At 40.2% G+C, this 19,745-nt stretch overlaps 1 protein-coding gene and 1 long non-coding RNA gene across 4 annotated transcripts in view; one reads left to right on the top strand and one right to left on the bottom strand.

The window, feature by feature from the left end:
- The window catches only part of snta1 (syntrophin, alpha 1), a 38,329-nt gene extending 19,715 nt beyond the window's left edge, over nt 1-18,614 (top strand). Inside the window, exons 3-9 of one of the 2 annotated variants that reach the window (XM_034870079.1) lie at nt 12,723-12,918; nt 13,219-13,408; nt 13,797-13,927; nt 14,734-14,930; nt 16,523-16,710; nt 17,094-17,217; nt 17,307-18,614. In XM_034870079.1, coding sequence (XP_034725970.1) covers nt 12,723-12,918; nt 13,219-13,408; nt 13,797-13,927; nt 14,734-14,930; nt 16,523-16,710; nt 17,094-17,186 — 995 coding nt within the window. In that variant the 3' untranslated portion in view covers nt 17,187-17,217; nt 17,307-18,614. Of the gene's footprint in view, nt 1-12,722; nt 12,919-13,218; nt 13,409-13,796; nt 13,928-14,733; nt 14,931-16,522; nt 16,711-17,093 lie in introns of both variants that reach the window. The other variant, XM_034870078.1, reaches the window with a different exon arrangement.
- Nucleotides 1,926-14,622, bottom strand: LOC117943755. 2 transcript variants are annotated; one of them, XR_004656426.1, is made up of 3 exons: nt 14,372-14,622; nt 12,610-12,621; nt 1,926-1,937 (listed from the first exon to the last, which is right to left on the bottom strand). It is a non-coding gene; the product is annotated as an uncharacterized LOC117943755 (long non-coding RNA). The 2 variants fall into 2 exon arrangements; XR_004656425.1 differs by lacking the exon at nt 12,610-12,621 and adding an exon at nt 5,923-5,927.
- Nucleotides 18,615-19,745: the final 1,131 nt, after the last annotated feature.

Genomic DNA, 19,745 nt, shown 5'->3' with positions numbered 1-19,745 from the left:
TGAGTACTTCACAATCTGCTCAGTTACTGGGATTTTCACGCACAACTATTTCTAGGGTTTACAAAGAATGGTGTGAAAACGTAAAAACATCCAGTATGGGGCAGTCCTGTGGGCGAAAATGTCTTGTTGATGTTACAGGTCAGAGGAGAATGGGCCGACTGATTCAAGCTGATAGAAGAGCAACTTTGACTAAAATAACCACTCGTTACAACCGAGGTATGCAGCTAAGCATTTGTGAAGCCACAACACGCACAATCATGAGGCGGATGGGCTACAACAGCAGAAGACCCCACCGGGTACCACTCATCTCCACTACAAATAGGAAAAAGAGGCTAAAATTTGCAAAAGCACACCAAAATTGGACAGTTGAAGACTGGAAAAAAGGTTGCCTGGTCTGATGAGTCTTGATATCTGTTGAGACATTCAGATGGTAGAGTCAGAATTTGGCGTAAACAGAATGAGAACATGGATCCATCATGCCTTGTTACCACTGTGCAGGGTGGTGGTGTAGGTGTAATGGTGTGGGGGATGTAGTCTTGGCAGACTTTAGGCCCCTTAGTACCAATTGGGTATTGTTTAAATGCCACAGCCTACCTGAGCATTGTTTCTGACCATGTCCATCCCTTTATGGCCACCATGTACCCATCCTCAGATGGCTACTTCCAGCAGGATAATGCACCATGTCACAAAGCTCGATCCATTTCATATTCCTGTCTTGAACATGACAATTAGTTCACTGTACTAAAATGGCCCCCACAGTCACCACATCTCAACCCAATTGAGCATTTTTGGGATGTGGTGGAACGGGAGCTTCGTGCCCTGGATGTGCATCCCACAAATCTCCATCAACTGCAAGATGCTATCCTATCACTATGGGCCAACATTTTTAAAGAATGCTTTCAGCACCTTGTTGAATCAATGCCACGTAGAATTAAGGCAGTTCTGAAGGCGAAAGGGGGTCAAACACAGTATTAGTATGGTGTTCCTAATAATCCAATAGGTGAGTGTATACCTTATAGTCTTTTCAAGCAAGGCCAGCAAAGATACAGTATATGCTTCAGCTTTTAAAGCCCCTTACTGGGACACTGCTTGCTGCTGGCTAAGATTGTCTGTGCAGTTTAGTGTTTGTCTAAAATTCATTCTGTACTTCAGGTTCTGTTACTGAAGCAGAATGAGACTCAATCATGGCTGTTTAAACATGATCTGATCTGTAAACATGCTTGTAGACTCTGCTTGTGTGCAAGTGCAGGCACCTGCATATGAATTTGCACACACACATACTACTTCTACCTGTAGTGTTGATATGAAGCGTGACCAATGTCTGTTGTTGGACTGTGGCATACAGGTAGCCAGGGAGGCAAGTGATATTTTCTTAATTCACAGTTTCCAGCTGCAAATTCTAAAGTGGTGTCTTTGGGCCACAATGCCTCAGCACAGTCAGAGTGAGAGTTAGTGTTTATGCGTAGCAAGGTGGCAGCAGCATCTTCATGTGGATTGGAGCGCTCTTTCCAGAAGTTGTTTGGCTGTCTTGTGTTTCTCGTTTCTCCAGTGGTGCATCTGTGTGCATAAGCTGGGACGGACTGAGGCTAAAAACAGACCTGGACTTTCTCCCAAATAGGCCCATCATCCGGCCATTCGCCCATAGCCTTGTGCTACAGACACTAGTCAGGATGTCCTGATAGTATGCCAAAATACTGTAGCCTAACAGACAATGTATTCCCAGCAAGTAACATCTCAAAACCATGATAATTGAGATTGTGTTTATTAATGAAGCCTCAGTCTTCAAATGAAAAAAGTACAATGCCATTACATCTGCATTGAAATAAAATACAAATAATGAAATGTCACTGGCTACAGAAACCCCAAATTACACAAACTTGTAATTATAAAACAGTATGAAGTATTACTGACAACCCTTTCAGAGATAAAGTAGGCTACTTGCTGTACCTAAACATGGGGATTAGATATATATTGTAGGCCTATACCTAACTATCTTCAACCTAAATGAACAAATGATTTTGAAGATAGGTAATAAGATATTATTGATGAAATAATGTGTTGCTTTGTGTAAGAGAATTAGCATTGAATGACCTATTTAATATTTTGTCAATGTCATATTACACTTTTGGTCATACTCAGGCTGTGAAATTATGAAAATGACTAGTAGGCCCTATCAATTTTGTCCGTGAAGCTTAGTTCTACAATAGTAAACGTGAAAATGAAAGGAAAGGAAAAACTGCACTTTGAAGACAGACAGACAGAAAGTGTAAGCTATGATTATTTCGGTGAAACTTGTGGTTTAATTTGGTGAATTATTTACCCCCCCCCCCCTCCATCCTAGCACCAAAGCTGAGCTCACTTCCACCTCTCATATACTAAGTGAAATCGCGGTCAACCCGCGATTCATTTTTAACGCGGCTAATGTTTCAAATTAACCAAACAGCAATTATTACACACGTTAGGTGTGACAGCACTAAATGATGCGTTAATTTTCATAATCATGATGCACATACAGCTGACTATGCAATTCGCAAAGATAGGGATAAAGACAGCCTATTATAAAGTGTCCTGCTCCTGATGTGAAGTTAACTCTGCTGTCTGTCCTTCATCACGAAAGATCTGTGAGCTTTTTTGCATCAGTGAGAGACTTGGCCCTCTTTTCTTTTACTTTTTCCCACCCACCTTTCTCCTTAAGTTTTCTGCTAGCCATTCTGCCGGCGATTTGATTTCGCCCTGCAGCTCAGGCTGGAAAACTTTACATTTTTCTGTCCTGACCTACTCCCGTTACGAATCTGCGTCTGTGGCCGGGGTCCAAGCACAAACTGGCTAGTAGGCCAACTCTTCTTCCTCAGTTTTTTTAACATACTGTATAAGTGATTGTATTAGCACACCTGCCGTTGGTTGTTCATTTTGCTTTGTTAGACTTTTCTTTTGTGCTGGACTTTTCCAGAACACACACATTGTCTATCCCTCCCTGTGCATAACTGTGTTTTGTGGGAAATAGGAGGCCACTAATTTCTAATGGCTCCTTTACACTCTGTGATTTTGGGCCGTGTGAGGTGAAAGTTTGACAATCATGAGAGAAATGTGGGAAGATTTTGTTCAATCCAAATTTCTGTTTTGCTGCATGTTGTGGATATGCCTCTGGTCTCATGTTTTTTTTAAATATTTATATTGTAGCTCTACGCTACTCACTGCTCATGCATCTTGTAATCTGACATTGCTCAAATTGTTATTGTACATTCTGACACAGCTTGTGACCATGATTTTATCAGACCCACCTCATACGTTGTGAACTCCTATGAACTTATGTGAACACGGTTGTGGCACAGTCTAAAGGCATTTTATAACATTTGATCTATTGTATTATAGGATGTCGTTATCTGCAGCATGAGAATGCTGTCTTTTTCTCTTCAGAGTCAGACCTGCAGGATTAGTACATTTCTCATACTGTTCCCAAACACTGCCTGGATGGCTTGTCACGCTGGATTATTAGTCACTGGTGTGTCCTTTGCCACAGCTGTCTTTGTTACATTCCTTGCTTTGCTTAATTTCACTGACATCTAATGAAATATGGCTTTTGAAAACATGTGCGTACGATTGCGTTCATTAGGCAAGGTTGCAGATGAAACTCTTCTCATAAATAGAAAATCAATTTAAAATTGTGGATTGGACATACCCTTTTTTTATGTTTCCCCTCAACTTTAATTGCAAACTTAGAAGTACATTTGGCAATATTCCAGTGTGGGCCATGTGGAATCAAACACGGATGGTTTAGTAATGAGCCTGCAAACAATGAATACACACTTGGTAAACTTGACTTCTATTCTAGATTCTGTCTGCTAAAAACTCATACTTTTGGGATGTGTTAATATTTGAATGTATAAACCCGAGCAGTGTGGATGCTGGAGCTGTACAGTGAACGCCGATGACATCCATGTACTTTATTACCTAATTAAAACTTTCTAGCTCGCGCTTCTGTGACATTATAATTATTACTTTGAAAATAAACCTTCCCATTGTAGCCTGTCTGAAACCTCACCAACATCCCTCTACTTTCTTGGATCTTCATTTTCAAGGCTCTTTTTGCTCTTCACCTCTAGATAGATAGGTAGAAGTGACTTATTTACCAAAACAGTACAGACATAAAGGCTTTTTCCTTAATTTTGATTTCTTTACCTAGATATAGAATAGTTTTTTACAGCAGTTTAGTGCAGAGCGCAGGTCCATGTATTCTATTAAACTTGGTATATCAGTTAACCTTCACTGATCTAGAGTAGTCTCATTTGGAGACTAAACTTATTTTTGCTGTTGTTATTTTCTTTTTGTGTGGGATGAGTGCAGCTGTCTGTGAAACTGAGGAATGAGAAAATAATTTGTCTGGAAAGAAATGCAATGCAAAGTTGTCTGTACATTTTCAAGTGTGCAGCAGCTAACTTAATGATGAGCTGTCCAGTTCTTTCCTGATTTTGTTTTACCACTGCTTGCACACAAGCAGACTTAAACCAACACTAGGTCACCTATAGGAAAGTTGATGTTGTTCCCCTTACCAGTTCAGGATCCCTCCATATCCACCAGATCTGGGTCCAACCCGGACACAAGATGTGTGTAGGCCTACTTGGCACTTTCTGAGAAATACATCCCACCCATCTGGTGCTCCAATTCTCTAAAATAAACAATCACAAATGTAGCCATCACTCAGGAAAGTCCAACTTTTTTACTTTCTTGGTGCAAGTTATTTGGAAAAGTCCACACTAGTAACAACTAATATTGTTTTAGTGTTTCGATCCTCTAGCTTCTGTCTGTGTTGTTGGTGTGGTTAAAGTGAGTGTTAGCAAAGTAATATAAATGCTTTGCTTTCACAAAAAGCAAATTAATATAAATTAATTTTTGCACTGCCACTATATATTACTCTCTGAAACGGAATAAAAACAGCCGAGAAGGAGCAAATAATTCAATTTAAAATGTGTGTGTATTTAAATCAAACCGTCATGGGATGTAATCATAGAATAATTCCTGTTCACACCGCTCATCTTCTCCTGCACTCTCTTGGATGTACTGTATTTACTGTTTCTGTCCTAAATGTCTCTGTGCATCCCTGTGGTGAAACCTCTAACCCTCTGAGCACAGAGCTGGGTTCCTTCTCCTTCAGAGCTGCTGGCCCATAATGACATTGTGCTTAGACTCAAGCGAGTGAATGGATTAACCCACAAAAATAACAAAGCTTTATTAAATCACAACTTTCCCTCAGTGCTTGTCTCCCTCTGTGGCGTCAAGTTTGCTTAACTGGCCCCCTCTGAACCCCACTGCCCTGGTCCGGGGCCCCTGGTGAATTGGTGGCCCAGTCTTTGTGCCAGTCTTTCCCTTCATTACAGGCTTAGACTCCATTGAACCATCTCACAGTATTGTGCAGCGTGTGCATGTAGGGGATGGAGGGAGGGAAGGGGGGCAATCTAAAAGGCATGGGAAAGTGTGTATGGAGCCATTTTTCAGGATAAAATACATATATGCACAAAAAAAAAGCTGATCGACTTTTTCAACATTACAAATAAACTGCTGATATACAAACCAACCGAAATCTACTATTCCTTTCACCACGGAATTTTCAATATTGCTACTTGGGATTTCAAAGGTACAATTGCCCATTATAGCTCACTATTTTGTCTATATATTATGCATCATGTAACTTTTCAGTGAGTATTTTAGTTTTCTTCCAAAGCCCATCGCTATTTATAAATTGAGAATCACATGTTTCATTTGACTCATTATAGAAGAAAACACACTGCAAATGAGGTTCATATGTCACACAGCTAGTTAGCGCATTAAAGCACACCAAGTAAGTATACTGCATGAAACCTAAAAATGGAAACCGTTCTCCCGACGCAAAATAAAAAAAGCTGGAAAGTAAAGTGGATATGTCACTCAACCTCCCTCTGTCCTCGTCCTCTGCCAGATCCTGCTAAAGTTTCCTTTACTTTCACTTTGTTGAATTAGGATAATTAACTCTCCCTGACATACTATGCAAAGTAATCAAATCTATGCTTGGCGGCATGTAAATTAGTTTTATAGTCTGATTTGGTGTGCTCTGCCCTCAGTCCCTCTCATGCCATACCTCATACCCAACCAAGGTTGGCATTTATCCATGATTTTAATGAGATGGGCTGTAGGAACAATGAACTTATCTAAGTCATTCAGAACAGGGGAAATGTTCCGCTGACTGACACTGCCAGAGAGAGACACACATTAATCAGGGAAACACTGGGGACACAGAAACCTGACATTTATTACCTGTTCATGAGATCTCTGAAGAAGGCATGGATGTACACTTTTTCATTTGCACATGTACTCACATGTGAGACATTAACACCACCTGAGGGTGGTAGTCAGAGTAGTAAACCATGCATTTCTCTGCACAAAAGAGACTGACTGAGAATAAGACTAATGTGAGAATTAACAAATGTTATTAGGTTTGTAACATGAACAAACATCTATCATAATAATCCCTTGTCAAGTATATTTAATAATACTTATAATACTTAATTGATCCGCCAACATGAGACCTGCAATGATTTAACATTGGCTGATAACAATGTCTATACTGTGTGTCGGTTAGGCTGAACTTGCCACATGTTTTTTTTTTTTTTTTCATGTATAAGTTTTGTTACTTAATCTGTAAAATATAAGCAACATCTTTCTAATATTTAGTTGGTTCCACTTTTGCACAATCTTTACAGTCTCAAAAGATAAAAATCCTAATTTAATACACCATCTAATTTACAGTTGGCAGACCTTTTAAGTGGGCTCAGTAATGGCTGTAATTTTCTTTTACTTCAATTGACTACAATTTATAGAATTAAAACAGCAAGTGTTCCTGTTACTTTGCAGTTATTTATGATGTTGTTTTGGCCCGAGACATTTTTCCTTGTTGGTGTAACACTGGGACATTCTTTGTCCGAATTGGTTTTCAGCGCCAACAGCATGCTTCTGAGGTCGCTGACTGGCCAATGACATTCCAGCAGCTCCCACGGTAACCAGTTGCGGGGGGGCTTTTACAAGCTAATGGCATGTTTTGATGCATGTTATTGACTTCCAACTACATCAACTTACTGGTTTTCTGTTTAGACACCTGTAGAAACAATTCTCAGAATCCTTAAACCCTTTAAACATCTGTGTGTCTGTGTGTTCTCGTTTAACTACATTTGTGGGGTCCGAAAACCGTGAATTCAGTTTACTTGTGAGGACAGCTTTGTGGGGCCAAAAGGCTGGAGCCCACACCTTTGAAGGACTGTTTGAAGGTTAAGACTTGGTTTTAGGATTAGGGTTGGAATTAGGTTATGGTTAGGGTAAGGGAAAGGGTTAAGGTTAGGCATTTAGTTGTGATGGTTAGGGTGAGGGTAAAGGGGCTAGGGAATGCATTATGTAAGTGACGGTCCCTACAAAGATAGTGAGACACGCTGTGTGTGTGTGTGTGTGTGTGTGTGTGTGTGTGTGTGTGTGTGTGTGTGTGTGTGTGTGAGAGAACACAATGGCGAGTATTGGCTTAGCACAGTTTGAAAATTTAAACTTGTGCTTTGACATTTTGGACTGTAAATAGAAAAAGCTTTTCAACACCACAGTTAAGTGAATTGTGTCAAACTGAATTGGCTGAAAATGTCTGGTCAGGATTTGTGAGGTTCAACGGAAAGACTTTAGCAAGAAAAGCTTAGTGGCAGATTCTGCAGAAGAAGCAAAGCAACTCCTCGTGCACACACACATGCACATGCACGCACACAGTACAAAAGTAGTTTCGCTGGCTGCCAGATAAGCTAAAGTAATAACACTGCGGTCTCAGCTAATTTTAGCTCTGTATTGAATGTGCCGCCACTGGTATTCATGGCTACATTTCTGGCTGAGCTTAACTGTATGTTTGGTCTCTCTGTATCGCCTGTCTCACTCTCTCTGTCTTTTTCTTCCTGTGTCTCTTTTCCATGTTGTTCATTGCTTTACTTCTCTCCCCCCGATTCTCCATCACTCTCCTCTCCTTTTCATTCACCACTATCTTGTCTGATTTGTAATGTAGGGTCGCAGCTAATGCCTTACATTTCTAATCTGGGAAATGCCAATGAGATCATGTCCCCATTGTTTTGGGGATAATAGTGAAACCTCTTTACAAAAGTAAATATCTACCTATACTTGCTATGATTGGTGTTTTTCCCCAGCATCTTCTATTCTGGAGTTTGGCAACATGAATCCCAAACATAAACTCAGTCTTACATAATAAAGAATAATGACCACTGAGAATGGAACACTGTTTACGTGCCAGATATTAGCACCTACAGCCATGCTTGCTTTCTCGCACCTGATTTCTCCCAGAGTGTTCTTAAGAAACTTTCATTATTCAAAGTGTAGCGCTAGTTGCATGACAGCCTTATCATATACAGATAACCAATCTTTGAAGTGCCAGTCTTTACCTGTATCTTTACCCACAAGAGGACTGTGAGAAATCCTGCAGCTCTTTCTTATTCGGTATCCTTACAGGGCTCAGGAGGTCTTCTAAGATCGCTTCCACTTGTATTCCACGATAATGTAGGCAATCCCATTTCCATTCCCAGTCGTGTGGCCTAGCTTGCCATATTGAGATTGACCACATCAATTTTGAATGGCCTCGGTCCAGCCACAAGGAAGCAGTTGGCTACCCCATGGTATCAACATCAATGGGTTGGCACAGGAACAAATGGACAGAAGCTAATTTCCATGAAACATTACGTATGCTAGTTGACAGCTACTTCAAAGCGGTAGCTGGTACATATTGGTTGCTCACTGCTTCCGTGTTCCCAGTCTACACAATGTGTCTGGTTTTGTCTACAAATGGAAAAGAAAACGTGTTATGGTACTTTGAGCTGATTCGGCGTAATGTAAATGAGGCAAGTAAACAAGTGTCACTCTGGTAGAAAACGGAGAAATATCAACCCTTCAAAAGCATTAGGGTCATGTACAACATTTTTAAAAAACAGTGGTAATAAAGAAGTAATTTTACACTCAGGTTCTTCATACCCCACTGGGAACCTATAAGGCTGTATATAACTTATATACTATAACTAGTAGTGCCGATATGATACCTGCATTTTGGTACCAATACAAGGTACTTTTTCCCTTTTCTTTGAAGAATAAAAACCCTTCTCTTTATCGAACCAAAATGTCAGAATTCATAAATGTTATTTAAACACAAGCAGTGATGAAAGAAATGCGTACAGTTTAAAATTGGGAAAAAAAACATCTGCTAAACAAAAAGTAAAAAGAGTACAAATCTATGCCAGCTTTTGCTACTGTGTCCTAGGACTCTGTCCTCCACTTTGTGTGCTAATTTATGTGCGTTTGCATATGTATATTACTTAGCCATGTAAGTGTGTGAGCAAATGCTGTGATAAACCCAGACTGTGTGTGTGTGTGTGTGTGTGTGTGTGTGTGTGTGTGTGTGTGTGTGTGTGTGTGTGTGTGTGTGTGTGTGTGTCATAAATGTTTTTGGAAACCATACTGGTGGACCACCGTCAGTGAGTGAGTAATAAAAGTAAGACAGTATGAGAGATGGGGGGGACAGAGCAAGTATGTGAGGCAGTTTTACTGTAATACTCTAAATCCAAAGTGGGGAAAAAGTCATTTTTCTCAGTGATTCTTTTATAGATTAGAGATAAATTATCCACTTCCCAAATCAGAGGAGGGAACTGGCCTCATCTCTAAAGAGAGGGAGAGAGGGAAACATTACAGATTAAAGATCTAGGACAATATTATTGAGAAAGAAGACGTTTTCAAAGGAGGAAGAGGTGCAAACGGAAGACAGTGAACATTCTGCTTCATCACAAGAGTTGCTATATGTTTTAGCATTAAGGTCACGCCCTATTCTGCAGCCACCTAATCCCCCTTCAGACATGCACTGAAATGCTCAGTTTCACTGTTTTTCTGGTAGTTTTCCTGCTTCAGAGCAAGCAACATTTCTGCACAATTTTTGAACAGAGCTCAAATGGAAGTACATGCAGTTACTTTGATATTAAAAGCACAGTTTTATTTTCACATTTGACATCTCTACATATAGCATTAGAACTAATCATCTGAGAAAAGAAAGCGACACTGTGTCACTTGGATCTGGCAGATACAACTGAAATGAGAGATTGCTTTTATAAGAATGGCTGGACATAGCTTGGTTTGACACTAAAATTTGATAACTGTTGTTTTACCGTGTCAAAGACGAGATAACAAGTGAACAATCTCTCGCCTTGCTCATAATCACTAGCTCGGGCTAGATGTCAATCATGTGAGCTTTGTATCAGTAGCGGTCATGCCCTTTTGAACAGAATCAACAAGACACTTTTCCACAACAGTCTCATGTGTGAAAGCTAAAGCCATTGCTTAAACCGACAGATGAAACAAGCAGTGTTACAGATTGAATGTCAGTGAGTTAGAAACTGTGTTAAGGGTGCTCAGAGTTCTTCCTCAAAGACATTTCAGTCGGACCCTTTTGTGACCTTTGAACCTCTTTTTAATCACTGAGTCACTCTGCCACCTCCTGATAGAAGAGAAGAATGCAAATCTGAAATACTAGTACACTGTTCGTAGTGAAATAAAACCATTAGAGAGAAAGAGCCGCTATACAGTCATAGCTATGATGTACTGCTTGTAGTTTTAACAAAATAACTGTATGGCAGACAGACTGACAGACTGGCTGACTGGCTGGCGCACTATTTTGGGACTGGTGGAAGCCCGCTCTCTCACTCCTCTTGTCCCGAGCTGTGACTCTTCTGCTTGCCCTCTGACTACATGTCTCTTGTACTGTGCAAGAAGATCACTTTGCATTTCCCCAGTGAAACCAGAGCGCCGTCTTCAGCCTCATGCCTTGCAATGTCCTCCGGGCTATTCATAGTCCAGCAGTGGCTCCTTCTGCCAAACCTCTACCGGAGTGGAGCTGTGGCTGTGGGTGTGTGTGTCTGTCAATGGATGTGGGTGTGTGGAAAGTAAAATTGCATTTAAAAGGAGATGTGAGCAGAATAGAGCTGGGCAATGCCAAAAATATGTATATATTATAATAAAAAGCAATATAATTCTTATAATCATGGGTTAAAATATGTGTATATATAATGCAAATATAGGCCACTTACAGTAATTAATGAATATCGTCGAAAGCTGGAACAAAATGTGAAGTGTGGGGCAACAACTAAAATATAATAATAATAATAATAATAATAATATAGCATAATGTATGTGGAAACAAACCAAGAAGAGCATAAATAATTTGATAATCATTTTAATTTTAAGGATTAGGGATTAGTAGGGATAGTAAAAATATAGGGTACAATATTGTCCTAAGTAAATAAATTACACGGAAAAAATGTAGACTAGACTTCTGAATAGTGTAATTATTATCCCGCAGTGTAGCTATGTGCTCTTAACCCACCTGTTCCCTGTAATTATGGATGCTACTGTTTTACTGTCAGTCATACAGAGTGCATTGACTCGTGTCGGCGTGACAACACAAGTACCATCGTTGACCAATGGTTATTATGGACTGTACTGAACCAGTTTCTGTCAATGAATCACTCTATTTGTCACCAAAGGGCAATTGGATGTTCAGCAATAAAACACAAAACACAAGATAAAAAAAACACAAAGCACATGAATGCAAAAAAACGGATTAAAACAAATGACTAAACAATTCAGCTAGATTATGAAGGAAAATTATGAAGAAATTTAGAATGTGGCAACACTTCACCCATGTCCCACAGTGCACAGCTGGAGGAAACCACATTCCCTCTCCGCCTCCAGCTGGAGCTAAAGACAGGCCCTCCCATGCCAGAATCACCCACGTCCAACAACAACACAACATTAAACCAAAAGAACAAATATATATCACTAAGTCACAAAAACTAACTCCAGCAGTTTCAGGAAATCGTGATTTATGGGTGTTTACTTATATAGATATAGAAAGAAAAAAACATTTGTCATTCGGAAATTTTATACTTAACCGTTTAGTTGTCAACCGATAGTTCTGACCTATTTAATCAGTTAAACAGTTATTATTAAATATTACATTTAAAAACTAAGGCATGTTTCCTGGTAAAAGAAAAGTAGGTTACATGATATATTTCTTAAAACCAACTTATGCTGGCAACATGCAACCACACATGCCTTTTTATTTGAGAGCTTAAACACAAAACTCATTTTTTTTGACAGTTGCGTGACAATAACACGCCACCGACTATATCGAGGAAATCAGTCCTAGTAACACAGAGTATGCAAGACAGACACACAGCTGATAACCTTGCATTGATGCGGTAGAAACGCACTGGGGAAGTCTCTGCATGGGCCCACGACAATGCATGCAACATGTGGCTGCTACTTCTCCCCGATGGGTGGACCAGGACTCAGCTGCCTGCTTGTTAACGGCAGTGATCTCTTAATGAGGATCGGCTATTGGTCAGAAGAAAAAAAACGAAATTGCCATCTCTATTTTCCATGTTAGGAATATATTTTTTTTTTTCATCATGAAAGAGCATGATAAGCACTTTATTAAAGTGGAGAAGTCTGAAGAGGCAAGGAATTTCTTTTTAAAGCTGTTAATGTGCTGCTACAGCTTTCAACTCATCTCAGTACCTGAAGGCTCCATATTCATATTCCAAATTCCTTTTCCCTCTTGTCTTCTGCCCGTCCGCTTTATCTAATTCTCACACTCTCACACTCTCACTTTGCTTCAGTGAAGTACATCAAGGAGATGTCGGCCTTCTTTAAAAACTCGGGGTCCCCCGGGGCAACCCACCCCTGGGAGTCTCCCCCCTCCACTCCGCAGAGGGGAACTGAACTCTCACCTGCTGAGGTGAAGGAGCCCCGCAGCCTGCCCCTGAAGATGTGCCAGGTGTTACGAAAACAGTGCCCCCCGGACACAGAAAACAGGTACAGCATGTTACAAGTTTGACATAATATTTCGATTTTCAGTTTACACTTTCCTCAAGGAAAAAAATCTGACAGACCTCAACCTGAAAATAACAAATTGGCTCAGAGAGAATTGTAAAGTGGACTTCTTACCCCATCTCATTCACATATTCTCTTTGTTGTGTAATCTGAAACTTCCTCTTCACCCTCAAGCTTTTCTCTCGTTGCCAGTTGTGTTTTGTTTCTCTAACTGCCCCTTTTATCCATTTTTTTTGCATCCCTGCTTGCTTCCCTCTCTCTTCCTCTCATTTCATCTGCCAGGTATTTCGAGGTGATTTCGTCCAACAGAAAGAACTCTGTGTTTCTGCGGGCGAAGGACCCAGCCATGGCTCAGTCCTGGTACAATGCCATCCAGACTGGCGCTGCCAACCTTTTACCACGAGTGAAGGAGGAGATGAAGAGCATGCAACTTGGCATGGAAGTCAAACATCTGGGCTGGATTACAGAGCAGGTAGAATACAGAATTCAGACGTAGCTGTTCCGTACTGCAAGACCTGCTCTGCAGTAATTTGCATGTTGTTTTTAGCATGCTGTGGTGTCCTGTTTATTTCTACTTATATGTTTTTATGCCTTTGTGTCTTTTTTAATGTCTTTCTGAGAGGAAACCTACCAACACATTAAAGCTGAATCCTGTCTTGAAGTACATGCAGCAGCTCAGAACCACTGGAAGCACACATGCACATAAGTTTATTAACGGCTGTATAAAAGCTGGATCCAACATTCACAACTGCAACCAACTGATGGCCATGGGCCTTTAAATGTGCCATGTATAGTAATCTTAAGTACTTACTTATGAGTAAGTTTAAATGTTTCTTTTCAACTCTGCTACAACTGTGCAGGTGACCCAGGGTCCAGAGAAACCACTACTGGCCATGTTGACCGACAGAGACCTGCTCCTGTATCCCTGCTTGCCCGAAAGCAAAGAGAGCCTCAGCAACCCCACCAAGAGTCACCCACTCATTGCTACCAGGTTCAAATACACAAATGCCTGCATAGATACACATACACCTCATACAGTACTCAATATTCATTAACACACTTAGCACACGTAGCACATTTGGCTTTTAATACATTTCTGTCCTCCACCCTGAGCAGCCCAGTTTTGAGAAAACAGACCTTTCGGTTGCTTGTTTTGGCCAAGTCGGGAGAGCATAAGCTCACTCTTTCCATAACTGGACTGTTGTACATTTTGCCCCATAACGTCACATTCATTTGGAAAACATTAGTGGAACCAGATCCTATGACTCATATGTTTTTCATTCTTTCTCTGCTGTGCAGTCCACATATCACTTTTTTACATCTGTAACACACATTTGTTGTATTTCAGAACCTTAGGAAATGGAGAGAGGCCCGACAGGAACACACACGCCTAGTACCTCCATAATAATAATAATAATAATAATAATAATAGGACAGCGCCACTTCTCACAAATACAGATAGAATTGGAGATGAGAAGTTCAACTGACACGTAACCGTGATCAGCTTTGTGGGAAATTAAGAATCAGTGGAGCAGGGGACTGACAGCAAAATAACCAATCACACTATGACAGACGCTCCACTTAGCACCAACTGCAATGTTTAATTTAAATGAATGTAGCCTACTGGTAGTCTGGCACACGTGGGTGCTCAGTACTTTCCAGGGGTGCTTCCTCGGTATTGACTCCTATGAACATGCATACCCCTTCATATGCTCTTCTGGCTCATCCTTTCCTATAAATCTTAGTTGCCTTCTTTCTCATCCACGTTCTTCTCCTACTTTCTCCTCACCCGTTCAGACTGGTCCACTCTGGCCCAGGAAAAAGTTCTCCTCTCCTGGACTCTGACCTCTCGTTTGGCCTGCGTTCTGGCACTAAGCAAGGCGTGGAGACCCATGTGTTCAGGGTGGATTCTGCCAAGGAGCTGTCCACCTGGACTCATCTGCTGGTGGAGGGTTGCCATAATGCTGCTGAGCTCATCAAGGAGGTCACCACGGGTACGGTTACAGAAAATTTAGTTTTGACTCCAAGTTCAATCTTCACTCTTGCTCCACAGATTCTTTACCTGATTTTGTTCGGAATAACACAACCAAGGTTCAAGGGCTGACTCCCACTGGGGCCATCCTCTTCTCATGGCACTGCAAGTTTGTTCTGTATCGTCACTAAATGTTAAATGCCATAGTCTATATCCTCAATGTTCCACTTTTGGGATTGCTCCGTTGCCAATGGAAATTCCACCGGATTTCACTCATCCGTTACCTTGGACTTCCTTTGTGTTGGTATTTTAAACTGTTATTTTTCAACTCTTAAACAACTTTCCATCAAAACAAGTTCCTATTTTGCAGCAGCACCGCGGCTTTTCCCATTGCTTAGCACTACCCAAGAGGATTGTGATTGGTTCAAAGAAATGCCAATAAACCAGAGCATGTTTTTCTCCCATCCTGCTGTGTGGCCTAGCCAGACCCTCCTCTGCAGCGGTGGAGGAAGGTCTGGCAAAGGGAGACTACATGCCACATGATGACAGGCATATCAGTTCTAAACTAAAGTGCATAACAAGTAATTGTGTTGAGGTGCTAGTTATTTCATTTGTATGGCGTAGTGTGCGGCGTAGTTTTGCTGGGTGCCTTTTTTTTCAAATACAATTCAAGTGACTAAAAGTTCCGCTCGCGCAATTGACGGTAGCTTGGCTATTTTATAAACCACAGGTTTGTGCAGGAAGCCCTGTGTCTCACTGGTGACAATTGTTTCTGACCAATCAGTGATCTGCGGTGTTTTGACTCCACCTCAACCACAACTCGCAACAATCTGATGACAATCAGAAATGCTGATTATATTGATCAAACTCCTCAATCATATCTGTGAACATACCTCAAATCTTTTTAATCCAAACAATTACTGCCTGGGCACAAGATTTGGTTTCTATTCAACGCAAACACAAAGCAGGATTAGGAGGTACTATGTATTGTTTCTTGCACAGTGATTTAGGAACTGCAGTCTTTAGTAAAATGTCCTCAATCTCTGGAGATTTCTTCTGCCTGCATGTTCATGAAAGACTTGAACTGGGTTTTTAGAAAGGAAAGCCTTAATAGGTAATAGGTTTTTATAAAGAGTTTGAGAAGAGACAACATATTTTACAACTGTAAGGATGGTGTCTATGTCTGCAACTCTTTTGACTTCCATGATCCAGATTCTGCATTTTAGTCATCAACGTTTCTTCTGGAAATCCTACAGTGCAGTCGGTGCAGTTTAGTAATGCTGTTGCATTGCCCTCTGCTGGTAGCCTGCGCTGATGCAAACATTTCTAAAACCTTAAATGGTCTTATTTTAGTGTTCCGTTTAACTAAGACCTATTATCTCATCGTAACAATGACCATATTTTGAATCATATTGTTATCATTTCAGTGTCACATTCACAGGGTACGTCCAAGAATTCTGGGCTCTGTATCAACACTGAGCTCACAACAACATGAGTGCTCAAGAAATATGTAATAAATCCAGATTTATTTGAGAACAATTTGAGCTGTGTCTTGGAAATTCATTACGTTTCCTTCCTCTATCTAAGCCCTGTTTTCCTTTTCTACTTTGGCAGCCTGTAGTTGGAATGGGAAGGAGTGCACCCTGGGAGTCCACATTGATGAGGGTTTCACACTATTCACAGAAGAGATGGGTGTCAGGAAAAGTATTCTGCTTCAGCAGCCTTTTGAGCGCCTAAGAATGTCCTCAGATGATGGAGTTCGCATGATGTTCCTCGACTTTGGAGGCCCAGAGGCCGAGATTGTAAGTTCCTCTTTTCCATAGGACTTTTTTCAATATGTTGCATTTTTAATATTGTTAAATTATGACCACCATAAATATGAGACGTTGTTTAGAATATGGCAAAGTTAGCTTAAATTGTTATCTAACAGGACAGTGCAGAAAACTGCATTAAAGTCCCAGTCTTTAGCTTCTATACTGTGTAATATTTGAGGGGTAAGTCATATCCTAAGCCTTTGATTGGACCCCTATAAAGTGGGCGGGAGCTAGGGGACTTTTAGCGAGGGCTCTAGACACACTTCCCTCACCTGCTGTTAGATATGGAGCAGATGAAATTGAAGAAATCTTGACATGAACAGACACATTTATTGAATTTCCTGCTCCTCAAACTCTATCTCTTCTTTTAGCAACTGGACCTCCGCTCTTGCCCTAAGACTATAGTCTTCATCATCCACTCTTTCCTGTCTGCGAAGGTCAAGCGACTTGGCCTCCTGGCATGATGATGGCAACCCATCTGGAACATCAGCAATAGTAATATTTAATAAAACACAGCCAGAAGACTCTGATACAGCAGAGGATGTGGCCCAGGAAAAGATGCCGACTAACCCCTTCTTTTGTAGCCCTTCTAGGCCTCTAAAATGATCTCTGGTCAGGCTCCTGCTGGTATTTCTTGGCGAATAAATGAGAAAGCTTTGACGGACATTGATGGACCTTTGTAGAACTTGTAGTTTTAAGTTAAAGAGGTTTTACAGATGGAGTAAGTCAGCAGCCACTGAAGGGATCTGACATCTGTCAAATCTGCTCCGGTGGGTCATCGCCCTTTATGATGGTAAACTGTGTGAAAGGACAGCCTGCATCTTGATGTTTTTAAGCTTGAAGTCCCAATCATTTTATGTTTTCTTCGCCCCATTGTTCAGTTCTGTTTTGTTTCATAAGTCACGACAGGCCTTTGTCATGGGCATCCTTTCATCTTTCAATCGTTGCTTTGTGTGCTCTGAGCAGTCATAACAAAAGTTATTTCACAAATGTCCAGATTGATGTTGGACAATGTTTTTGGGAGGTGATAGAATGACATGACTGATACGTGATCAATAGTCTGTACTGAAGAATGCAAAGAATACAACTATAACTATGTGCTTTTCATGTGGATGCCTAGGTTGGCCTGGTTTACCCTGATTTTCATCATGAAAAAAGATACACACTTTTTATCATAACTTCCAAACGCCAAATCACATTAAAGTTCCTTGTACAACTTTTTATTTTATATCATTCTCTGTCTCTCTTCTTCCCTGTTTCAAGTGTGCTCATCCATGGCATAACTAAGAGAAATGAATAACAGAGTATACTATAAAAGGCTTCTTTGTGTTTTAGCTTAACCAATAAATTAGAGAACATGTAATTTTCCTAACAAACAAATACACCTTGCTTGAATGTGGATGGCCTTAGACAGGGAGTCTGAGTTTCATATCATATCAGCCCACGTGAAGTACAAAATGAGAGCTCTTGTGTTTTTAAGTCCTGCTGACAAAGGTTGTTCTACAATGATGACAAACATTTGTCCATTTTTGTCTGTACCGCATATTTTAATCATGACAAAGGACACACAGTCTTCATCAGAAAGCACTGATGGTCCATTTCTACACAATTTGTCCAACATTTAAGTATGTTAATTTACCATATAAAAGATGTTGAGTTGTTTACATCATAAAGTGTTTTTTCTTTCTCTATTATTTGTGTTGACTGCAACATCCACATCTGGGGGCCTTCTCTTTGTGTCCAACACTAAACAGACTTGTATTAATATATATTTCAAAACTAAAACCTGTTTGCTTTCATGAATAAAATGTATTGTATATTCCTATTTAAACAAAAGGTGTGCCTTGCAGGGTTGTTTGTACATAAACATGTAATAAACTTTCTTAACTTTTGATTGTTTATATTGCATGTTCTTTATTGATACTGTATAAATGTCACTCGTAATTATTTTAGTCCTTTCATTTACCGAGGCTCAACTGAAAACAGAACATATCTACACTTGGGTTGTCCATTACTATTTATTATTTGGTTGAATATGAAACTGAAAAACATATTGATCTGGTTTAGAGTAGTAGCTCATCAGTCAAAGCTGCACCAATAGATGTCTTTATATTATTAAATGATGTGAAGGGAAAACACTTCACTGCAATTTTAGCATCTTTCAGCTTCCACTCTCACCGCTCTAATGAACGCTTTTAAAGCAGCGACAGCAGGCATCTTTTTCTGTAAAAGACATTGTGCTAAACTTATTGTACGCTACAAAATCAGACAAAATAAGCGACTAGCTGGTGAAGTAGTGTTACTTTTAGCAAGTTTAGGAGACGGATTCTCCTTCAGGAGTTTGTGGAAACCAAAAACAGCTAAAAGCAGTGAATAGTACTGACTGAATAATACTAAAATTTATCAGGTGGCCAGAAACAAGTTCTGTGTCTGCTGGATATGTCAATAGGCCATTTGCTAACATCTTTCCCACAACCATACAGAATCAGCGGATTTAAAGGTCTTCAGTGTGAAACTATGCACTGCACATTGCCTTTGAAAAAGCACATCCCAATCTTACATACCCAGAGTGCATCAATAAACACACATGACACACCACAAAATATAAGTAGGAAAATGCATGATGTCATATATTAAGTATATGCACCCATACTGCACTCTATCTAGGTTACACATACTGTATAGAAAGATATACAAACAAGTGGCATGGTGACATCAGTCACTGTATCGTGAAAGATTCTTTTGAAGCTCACCATCATCAAAGAAAATCCAAATCAGAAGAAGTCTTGGTGGAGTTGACACCTGTCTTTCAAGCAAACACTCTCAAATCATATTTTTACTTCTTTGTTAACGTCTTAATAGCCTGGGAATTCTCAAATGCAAACCAGTGGAAATTAGCTACAATGAACCTGCCTAGGTGTGAAAAAAAGGATTTAATTGATTGATTTGATTGATTTTTTGTATCTATCTATCCGACTATCCATCCATCCATCTGCTGTAATAGCTTTGGAACAGTCTTGTGA

Source organism: Etheostoma cragini, chromosome 4 (assembly GCF_013103735.1).
Source record: "Etheostoma cragini isolate CJK2018 chromosome 4, CSU_Ecrag_1.0, whole genome shotgun sequence".
NCBI classification, from domain to species: Eukaryota; Metazoa; Chordata; class Actinopteri; order Perciformes; family Percidae; genus Etheostoma; species Etheostoma cragini.
This window is presented reverse-complemented; position numbering and strand designations above follow the sequence as displayed.